This window comes from Danio aesculapii, chromosome 8, assembly GCF_903798145.1.
Source record: "Danio aesculapii chromosome 8, fDanAes4.1, whole genome shotgun sequence".
NCBI classification, from domain to species: domain Eukaryota; kingdom Metazoa; phylum Chordata; class Actinopteri; order Cypriniformes; family Danionidae; genus Danio; species Danio aesculapii.
Window position 1 is genome coordinate 30,457,358 of NC_079442.1, and position 11,594 is coordinate 30,468,951.

General features: G+C 36.0%; 1 protein-coding gene across 1 annotated transcript in view; it reads right to left on the bottom strand.

The window, feature by feature from the left end:
• Positions 1-10,822, bottom strand: part of cacna1fb (calcium channel, voltage-dependent, L type, alpha 1F subunit) — a 62,681-nt gene extending 51,859 nt beyond the window's left edge. Inside the window, 2 exon segments of the mRNA XM_056463689.1 lie at positions 7,140-7,245; positions 10,626-10,822. Coding sequence (XP_056319664.1) covers positions 7,140-7,245; positions 10,626-10,807 — 288 coding nt within the window. The 5' untranslated portion in view covers positions 10,808-10,822.
• Between the last annotated feature and the right edge of the window lie 772 nt (positions 10,823-11,594).

The window sequence follows — 11,594 nt, forward strand, 5'->3', positions numbered from 1 at the left end:
TAAATTTTTTTTTTTTTAATTAAAAGAAATGAAAATACCTAGGTTTGGATATATATATGTATATGTTGGGGGGGTGATACGTCCCCCTCACTTTTAGAGACAGATCATTTAGAAACAGGTGATTAATAATTATATGAACGTATGATCTCATACAGCTGCCCACCCCCCCCCCCCCCCCCCACCACCAATTTTAAAATGTCCGCTACGCCCGAGGATATATTGATAACAATCATCCTGCTGCTGTTCACACTGAAATAAATATGTAAGTTGAGGGCCAGCTTTTATCTCAAGGCAATACAAAACAGAAGGAAAATGCCAGAAGTGAGAAAATGGCAGTAAAGAAAGCATCTGATTAGAGATGAGGATATGTTTGCACCAGCTCTGCATTTCTCTGGCATTATGTCGACAGACATAACTCTTATGATAATTTTATCATTATACATTATAAACTATAAAAATTACAGGCTATATAGATCTGCTTATGTGTGAGAATATAGTTTTGATTTAACTTTTTTTTGCATGAGACATTGAAGAATAGCTTTATAGGTATTATCCTGAACATTATAAGCATTCATTGCACAATGGAAGAAAGGTTCTAAAAATGCGTCTGTTTTATTCTTCATTGTCATTCACATACACATCAGTCAACAAGCTATTAGACTTTTTTTTTTGATTACAAGTTGTGCACACAGATATTTTGAGAGATGTGTTTTTAGTATGTACAGTAGAAATCAGTGGGCTCTACAGTTTCTTAGGACACATTCTTCAAAATATTTTGTTTTCTGTTGTGCATTACAAAGCAAAAAGAGGTGGGGGCCAATCCCTTTCCTTTTAAGTCATTATTTCCAACAATGGAACTACAAATATGCATGCAATGACAAGAACTGCTACTGATCGTGCCCAATGAAAAACACTGCTCTGGCAGAATACCCATAAGGCATTGCACTTGAATAATTTCATTATGTTTGTTTGGTTAAAGCTTGGGAACTAATGAAGACAGGCTCTTCAGAATAAAATAATTTTAGCTCTCTTTGTCATTTTTATGATGTTTTGTAACAATAAGTCATCATTATGGTGACCAGCGCTATATCATTTGATAAAATGTTACTTTTACTTCTTAATATCTTGTTTTTAAACTAAAAGAAACTTCCAGAAAGTCTAAAGCAGGGGTCACCAACCCTCTTCCTTCAGCTCCAACCCTGATCAAACACAACTGAACCAATTAATTAGAACCTGAAACAGCACTTGATAATTACAGACAGGTGTGTTTGGTCAGCGTTGCAACTGAAATCTGCAGGAAGGAACAATTTTAGTAACCAATGATCTAAAGAAAAGGTTTGCAAGCATAAAAAACAACTTTAAAAACATACCTTTTACATTATTATATAATTTCCCTTGAAAGCACATGCCAACATTTATTTTAAGTAATTTGCCCTGACAACTGAGTAAACTTCAAAGATCCCTAAAGCTATTTGACTACATTTAAGGTTTTGTTTTTGAGGATAATTTTTGTAGCTTAACTTTCAAAGAGAGCCTCAAATTCAGTGTCATGACAAAGTACAAGCTTACACTAAACATCAACACTTATTTCGCTGCCTAAAAAGCATAGTTTTCCCTGTAAATGCAAATCTCAGTCTGCAATTCAGCAAGCGAATATAACAACAACAACAACAACAACAAATAAGCTGACTCTAGTAGAAAATCAGTAGTCATTTGTTCATTAGCCCATGCTACAGTGATCTCTGGGTTGCACATTCTGCAGTGTCGTTTCTCTTACATGTGAATGCATATTCCTCTCCTATTAAAGGGAAGTAAATGATGCTCTGATGGGACAGGCATGAGGCAATGCCTGAGGGGGGTCATGTCCAGGGTCCTGATCGCGTACAACTCGATGCGATCGTCTCCTCTCCCTCATTTCCACTCTTTCTCTTCCCGTTCCTCTCACACAAGCCTTAGGGGAGATCCCCTCCACCACAGAACTTCACAAAACGTCAAGCATTTCAGTACGAATGGGGCGCAGTCACACGCGCCTGTACACTCGAGATGACAGCGGGACAAACTCTGAGGCTCACATGGATGATTCGGTGAAAGTGCTAGTGTAGTTAAAGGATTTCTGGACTTAAGCGAAAGGTGTTTCATTTGGTCCGACCCCTACTGAGAAACAATAGCTCGGGGCATTTGTCTTTCGCTTACAATTTCTCTCTCGTCTGAGTGACCTTTGCATGCGGAGGTGAAGCTGTGGTGCGCACAAGCTCATGCAAACCTCGCATTGCTGCATGCCTCACTGCAGCAGTGGAGAAAAACGGCAGTTTGTTTCCTCAATGTCACTAATGTGCAAGCAAATTAAAGCCCTGTAGTCTCAGACACAGGTGATAAGAAGAAATGCTTAAAGTATAAGGGTTCAAAAATTGTAAGGGTTCAAAATTTGTAATTATGTCAGCATTTTACAGAAACTTTTTGCCTGTCCCATATAGAAATTTGATATATGGCAATATTCTGTAATAAATTTTAAGTTTATGTTTGGATTTTACATATATAAAATTTATGTCAGATTGTATATGCAATATGAATGTCAAAATATTTAACATTTTTTATGTATTTTTGCATTATGTATATTTTTACGTACGATTACATACATACAGTTAAAGTCAGAATTATTAGCCCCGCAAAATTTTTAGCACCCCTGCTTATTTTTTCCCCAATTTCTGCTTAACGGAGAGAAGATTTTTATTTCAAGACATTTCTAAACATAATAGTTTTAATAATTCATTTCTAATAACTGATTTATTTTATCTTTGCCATGATGACAGTAAATAATATTTTACTAGATATTTTTTCCAAGACACTTCTATACAGCTTAAATTGACATTTAAAGGCTTAACTAGGTTAATTAGGTTAAATAGACAGAAGAGGGTAATTAGGCAAGTTATTGTATAACGATGGTTTGTTCTGGAGACTATCAAAAAATATATATATAGTTTAAAGGGGCTAATAATTTTGACTGAAAAATGGTGTTTAAAAAATTAAAAACTGCTTTTATTCTAGCCGAAATAAAACAAATAAGACTTTTTCCAGAAGAAAAAATATTATCAAACATACTGTGAAAATGTCCCTGCTCTGTTAAACATCATTTGGGAAATATTTAAAAAAGAAAAAAAAATTCAGAGGGGGGCTAATAATTCTGACTTCAACTGTACCTGTATATTTTTTTACAACCATTGGAATGACATATATGTACATTATATATATATGAGCACTATCTCACTCGTAGCAGTGTGATATGGCTGTATGTATATTGGCACTGGTGGGAGGCATGTGTGTCAGCTATATCGCACTGCTTCGATTTCGACAGTTCGACTGCATAGTCTTGTATATATTAAAAAAGATCTAACACGGAGAGTGTCAAAAATTCTTTTGTACGAGGAACTACTTTCTTCTGTTGACGGTCAAAACAGCAGAAACAGTTGCATAAAAACACATCATTTTAGAGCTAGTATTTCAATGATTCTCTAGCGTACTGTCTAAAGTGATGACAAAACGGGGGATTTTGCTCACATTTTAAGGTTATAAAGCTGAACGGCATGAAACACTATCAGTCTATTAAGATTTCCCATTATTTTTCTGTTGAAACTCAGAGATCACAACAATTAATCCTGAAAAACTAAACACTAACAGATTATATGGTATAAATACAGCACTACAACATCCAAAATAGAGAGATCGACTTGCCCCTTGCCACTTACTTGTTTATAATGAATTGTTCAGCTGTAGCTTGAAATACAAAAAACGCTGAGTTTTTCTCCTCTAAGGGATTATTATACAGTCTCTATCGCCATCTTGTGGCTCAACAGTCTTTGCTCTGCTTAGTATGACAGGCTGATGGTCACCAATATCCGGAATTATAAATACTGAAAATAAGCACCACCCCTATAAATAAACTGCATAGTTGCAATCTAAACAACTACATTTTTGCCTACAATTCACCCCCCAACCCCCCCCTCACCACGCTCTTACTTCCATTACCCCCAACATATCCTCCAAACCACCCACTCGCTCCTCATTTTTGGCCGCAACACCACTCCCCCCATTCTTCAGTTTCTGCAACACACATCACCCCCCCCCCTCTCCCTAAGTGTGTGTGTGTGTGTGTGTGTGTGTGTGTGTGTGTGTGTGTGTGTGTGTGTGTGTGTGTGTGTGTGTGTCTGTGTGTGTGTGTGTGTGTGTGTGCAATATTGTAAATGTGTAACGTGTGTAAATTAGTAATATCAATGGTTGAAAAAAAATACGTAAATATATGTTGTTGCATATATGACAATCCAAATATGAACTTGCATATATATATATATATATATATATATATATATATATATATATATATATATATATATATATATATATATATATATATATATATATATATTTATAAGATTTCTATAGATTCAATAGGTCTATAGGCAGGAAGTAAAATACTGAATGGAAAACCAGGAGAATTGTCTGTATTTTTGCGATTTATATCATATATCAAAGGAGATGCAAAATAGAAAATAACCACATATGTTGGACATGATCCATATACAATATTATGAAAAAGAGTGGTTTTTTTACTGAACTTAAAAATCTGCCTGCCGTTGAAGCGGTAAAGCTACCTACATTAAAAAATTACTATAGTAATTTACATACTAATGACATGAAATAATGTCCGAATATTCATTCTGGGTGAACTTTGCCTTTAAGAATGACTGTTGAGTGGATCAGATGTGACGCTCTCTGATGGGTTACTAACATGAAGGGTTGTAGGAGATGAGGGGGATTACAGAGTAAAACCGCATTATCAAACATCAAAAAGGATTTTCACCTCAAAATGGCACCTGATTTTACAAATTGTAATATTCAAAGTACAAAGCTTCCAGAATATCTGACATCAGGACAAAAGTAGGATTCAAAATAGTGTCGCTGAAGTGAGTCACATGATAATACTCTTGCTTCAGGCCAATGTCGCCAATGAGCATTTCTGTGTATATTCAGAGAGGTGACGTTTTGTATCCTACTGTACCATTGAAAAGTTGGGGGTCAGTGAGATTATTATAAAATAAATTAACATATTTTGTGACAACAGCGAAAGAATGTAGACATGCACAGTTAAAAACAAGTATGTCATTTGTTGTGTGTTGTTTGCATGGTCTAATTTTTTTTTTTTAACGTTTTTAACTGTAAATTGTTTTTAATTGTGCTTTATAAATAGATTGAGACTGAGATATAAAAGGTATGTGATTGAAAGAGCAAAACCGAGAGCTAAAATAAGAAATGCTGAGAAATCATGAATCAAAGCTGAGAAAAAAACACCATAAAGATGCAAACAAAGGTGACAGGTGAATTCCACTAACTTTAGCTTGGTGTGCATACTGACTGCACCTGCCATCCATAACAAACCACCCAAATGGGTCAGCAGGAATTCGGTCAACACTCTGTTCTGGGCACCATCCCAATACATCTGATTATGAAACAACACCTGGGAAGGGAAACACCTTCTGGATCTCTCTGGTGGCGACTGTACATTGCATGCATTAACCCAGCAGCTGACTTGAATAAGAGGGTGAAATAGAATGTTTCTCATAGTTATTGTTTTAGCAAATTTCTCTTGATCTTTTGGGATACTGTTTACACTATCTGACAAAAGTCTTGTCGCCTATTTAGGAGCAACAAATAATATCTTGACCTCTAGTTGATTATTTGGTCTCAGAAGTGGCTTATATGAAAGCCAAAGAACTCTAGATTATACTTATTTTACCAAAATAAAATATGATCATGCCTTGATTTTTAATTATGTAATTAGGACAGTAAGGTCTGTCTTTGCTTAGACAAAAGTCTTGTTACTTAACAGAAATAATGTACAGTATAGAATATAAAGTCATGTTGCAGTGGAAAAAGAATTAACATTGGGTCTGACTCCCATGAGCTTGGGTCATCCATTCATCTCTGCAATGACTCAAATAACTTATTAATAAAGTCATCTGGAATGAAAAAGAAGGTGTTCTTGCAGGACTCCCAGAATTCATCAAGATTCTTTGGATTCATTGCCATTTTCATCTTACCCCAGACATGCTCAATAATGTTCATATCTGAAGACTGGGCTGGCCAATCCTGCAGCACCTTGACCTTCTTTGCTTACAGGAACTTTGATGTGGAAGCTGAAGTATGAAAAGGAGCGCTATCCTGCTAAAGAATTTTCTTCTGTGGCACAAATGTCTTGATACCTCAGGCTGTTGATGTTGCCATCCACTCTGCAGATCTCTCACATGCCCCCATGCTGAATGTAACCCCAAACCATGATTTTTCCTTTACCAATCTTGACTGATTTATGTGAGAATCTTGGGTCCATGTGGGTTCCAATGGGTCTTCTGCAGTATTTGTGATGATTGGGAGGCAGTTCAACAGATGATTCATCAGAAAAATCTACCTTCTGTCACTTTTCTAAATGATCAACTAGAAGTCAAGTTATTATTTGTTGCTCTTACAACTGGGAACGACGACAAGGCTTTTTTATCAGGTAGTGCAGTCTTCAGGTAATACTGTAGAGGCCTATGTACTATAAAAACATTCAACTTTCAGAGCTTGGTATTGCCAAATCAGCTTTTGTTGAAACCACAATGCCAAAATAGCTTGTTTCACATTTGTTTTAAATATGACATCACAGCGTGACAAAAAAACCAACACTGCAGAAGATCAACATCAGTCAAAATCAATCATTTAGCAGCAGTTGAGTAAAAATAAGATGCAACATTTTATTACTTGAGCAACACAAAAATAAAAATACACCCTATATACCATATCTATATGCCCTATATACAGTACTATATGTATTTTTCAAATGCATCTAAAAAACATTAATACTTCTCTTTTCTGTCAATAAACTTATTAATGTGCATTACCTGAATAAACTACTGAATCATTTCAATGACACAAACTATCCAAAATAACTTGTTTACAAAAAAGAATCAGACTGGAAAATACACAAATACAGCCACTTTAAATCAATGTACAAGAACAACTTTAAGACATCCGACATCCTACAGGAACTGACCATTAATGTTTGCGACCAAAGCATTCTATTCAATTCCACTCTCTCTTTCAGTACTTACGAGGTCATGGTTGGTGGCATTGGAGTCATCTTCTGGAAAAGGCTTGGAGACACCCAAAGCTACACAGTTAGCGAAGATGGCCAGGAGAATAAAGATATCAAATGGTCTGGGGTCACATGTTAAGGGAAGCATGATCTTATTAGTGTGCACTACATTCAACAGGCATCATTTACTGAGTTTAAAATAAAAAATGGCAAATTAAAAGGCTTTACAATTTACATAATATAGTGGTTCAGGAATAACGTCGGAACTTGTAAGAATAAATTTCTGTGGGCTCCCTTGAGATTTTCTAATGTTAGAAAAAGTAACATTTGCTCTAAACAACACTTTTTGTGACTTAAAGGGGTGGTCCACCATGATATCATATTTTAAACTTTAGTTGATGTGTAATGTAGCTGTGTGAACCTAAACAACATCTCTGAATGTATTACGCTCAAAGATCAACGCAAACGAAGACCTTGGCATTAACAGAGTTAGCTTAGCAAGTTAGCTACAGCATACAAAGTTTGGGGACTACATAAAAATACATCCGGGCAAGTGAGATCAGAAACACTTTAGGTTAAGCACATTCACCACACTTACACACCCCGCGCAGTGAAGGGGCGTGGCCAGAGGTTGTTATAGCAGAGAAAGCTAAAATGCCGTCCAAACGCTGCTATTTCCACAGAGCCTCTTCTGTTTCTGTATTTGGGCTTCCAAAATACACGGCACAAAGAGAGAAGTGCTTACAGTTTAATTTTAATTATGTTCCAGAGAATTATAAAAAATATATAGCTAGCATTTGACAAAGGACAGCTTTTAGAATCTCTCTTAGTCCGGCGCTGGATTCGGCTAATACTCCTCCAACCAACAAAGCTGTGGATTGTGAGCCACAACCTGTAAGTATTTTTATTTGTTAAAATTGATCCACTACAAGCACAGTTTATAGCATTAACGATATGTTGTAGCGAGGACGTAAACAGTAAGAAATGCTGTTTGGCACTGCTAACAATTTAGCTACACATTCATATTTATCAGTCAAACTGCTGTAAACAGCCACAATCTTCAGCAGCGCGTGCAGTGTCTCTCTATGCAGCCGCTTTCCCTGCATTTTACATCTCAAATAACAAACTCACAAAAGATATGTGAACGTTTCATATTACTTACACATGCTTATAACCTAAATATATGTGAAAGACACTTGTCAGATATTATTTTAGCAGGTGTGACGTTCAGCTGTGTGCTTTTTAATTTTCTGTCTGATTCGGGCAGCTAACACTGCTAACAGCTTCTCTGTCTACACAGTGCAAAAGTGCTTGCTTGTAGGGGAGTGACATGGTGATGTGGAGCTGATCCACAAAATACAGCACATTATGTCAGCTGACCAATCAGAGCCTCTTAAGGGCAGTCCTTTTGGAGGAACTAATAAATAGGACAGTCAAGTCCAGTGTTGCCAACTTAGCAATTTTGTTGCTAGATATAGCAACTTCTTATACTACCCTAGCAACCTTTTTTTTCTAAAAAGCACCTAGCAACAAATTTAGCCATTTTTAACATTAATTTGGCAACTTTAAGCAATTTTCAAAAGTGACTCAAAAGAACAAATCACATTCAAGTTAAATTGCAAGCTCAGATTGTTTTTCTTTACTGTTAATTTACTGATATTTGTTAACATGTATAATTGTTGGTAATTTAGGTAGCAATAAATTCCAATAGTGCTATAATTGTTGTAACTTTCACAAATGTGTTAATTTCACAAGTTAAAAAGAGTAAGCACACAAGCTGTGATTGTTTAAAAGAATGTAACTGTTCTTTATCAGTGTTATATATACATAAAAATTAAACATTCTTATCAAAAAGTGTTTGTATTTTACAAATAGTCAACTATATTTATCATACAAATCTAAATAGACATATTTCAAATAATGTTGTTGCTGAGATGGCCAGTCATTTTGAGAAAACATGTATTATTTTGTATACTACATAAAGATGTAGTTTTGAGCTGACGTCATCACCCAAAGTAATATGTTAATAAGAACCTATTTATTGTGCATCTGGATGTAATGTTTTAATATAATATAATACACGGCGCCTCAGAGAATAAAGACATGACGGGCTTACGCTTGTTAGATATTACAAAATTAGTGCATGATGTCATCTGGCAACATTTAGCTACTTTTCGGGCAGGCTTTAGCAACTTTTCATTGGAAATAGTTGGCAACACTGGTCAAGTCAAGTTTTCATGCTAGCTGAGTAGCTGTATATAATCAAAGTAAGGTATTTGAAAAAATAACGTGATTTTCTACAAGTGAAGTATAAGCACACATTGCTTATAAGCATTATTATATCTTATAAACACAACCAAGCCTTAAATATACACTCTGGACCACCCCTTAAAGTTGATGTATGACAATAAGAATCATTAGTTCATGTTTCATTTTTGCTTTTAAAGTCAATGTAAAATAATTAGGTTGACATTTAAATATACTGTTCAGCTTTAAGAACAAAATTCCTATGATGCTTAGCACTACTGAGAGCAGTATGTGTAACTATGGTAACTAAATAAGTGTGTGATCAGAGTTCGCTTCTGTTTTCAGTGTACAACAAACAACTTCAGTAAACAGTTAGTTGTTTAAATCCAAGTTTCCAATTGTCATTATTTGCTGCTAAGAGAAAAAGATGATACTTGACAGTACTTTAACATTTTGCTCAGCAACATAAATGAAACCTAAATGTCTATTAAATGACTAGATAAGAATGTTTGGGTGTGAGTGGTTGTCGTGAAATCCTTTTCAAGGTGTGTTTAGCCAGCCTGATCTCACGAGAAAACATAAGTTTTTTACATTTTGTCAGTTTAGTGGCTAATTCGTACGAATTTGTACGAGTTCAGTCGTACGAAATTGTACGATTTTAAAAAAGAGGCGTGGCACCTAACCCCACCCCTAAACCCAACCGTCATTGGGGGGTGAGCAAATTGTACTAAATTGTACAAATTAGATCGTACGAATTCGTAAGAATTAGCCACTAAATCAAAAAGTTACGAATTGCCGTGAGGTTGTGTTGGTTTAGCACAGGATTTATTTTTCTTATTAAAGGCAAAGTTCAACCCAAAATGAAACTTCTGGCATCATTTACTCGTCCTTCATTTGTTCCAAACATGTTTGAGTTTCTTTGCCTTTTCTTTTTCTGTTGAACACACAAAAAAGATATATTTAAATAACAACCACTGATTTTCAATGGCTGCATTTTTCCAACATTCTTCAGAATGCCTTCTTTGTGTTCAAAAGAAGATGTTTAGAACCACTTGAGTGTGAGTAAATGATGAGGAAATTTCTATTTTTGCATGAGTTATCCCTTCAATAGAATCTGTTACAAAACCCAATAACAAAATATCAAAGGAGCCCAGAGTGAATTTATCTTCCTGGTTCTGTTTATCATTCCTGCACCACTCTATTAGTAGTAGTTTAAGCTTTGTTTTTGCGCACTGACAGAGTTGTAAATGGATACTTCCATTCCACCAGGTGGAGGGCGGCCCTGCGGATGGGGTTGTTCAGTTTAAGGCAGTAAAGAGCTCTTGGTGCGCGCTGGACCTGGTTGGACCCCTGAACCTGCTTCTTCACATGCTGACTCCTCTTCTTCTGTGTTGCAGTGGAGCTGGTGGTGGACATGAGCGTTTCTGTGCGGTTCATCCTCGGTCGATCCTCCTCGTCCCATTCGTCCTTCTCTTCCTCATCGCCCTCGTCACCTCCTCCTCCTCCTCCACCACCCTCCTCCTCCTCCTCTTCCGCTTCACCACCACCCTCCTCTTCCTCGTTGGAGTACCCATTCCCTAAAGACAGAGCTTTAGTCACTTAATGAAGGGTCATATGTGGATGACACAGCAAACAACCAGCCACAGAGCTAAAATTAACAAATGCATGCTCAGTGGGTGACACAGCCACTCTTCTTGAAAGGTTGTGACACCAGCTTTAAATCATTTCGTTCGTTTATTATTTTTAAAAAAAGAAAACGTGTTAATTCAGAAAGCATGCTAGACATTTTAATCATTGTTTAAAATATTTTAGCATTTTAAATGAATTATTTTTTTATAATCTATTCATCACAGAAACCTGAAAATAATCATTGATCATTGATCATTAATATAAAGATTATATTGAAGTCTGAAAGAACTTGACTGGAGTAATGATGCTGAAAATTCAGCTTCGCCAGGACAGGAATTAATTACATTTTAGTTCTATTTTAACAAATATTATAACATTCATTCATTCATTTTCTTTTCGGCTTAGTCCCCCTTATTAATTTGGGGCTGCCTCAGCGGTATGAACCACCAACTTATTCAGCATATGTTTTATGCAACAGATGCCTTTACCCCTGCAACCCATCACTGGGAAACACCCATAAACTTCCATTCACACACATACACTACGGACAATTAAGCCTACCCAGTTTACCTATACTGCATGTCTTTGGACTTGT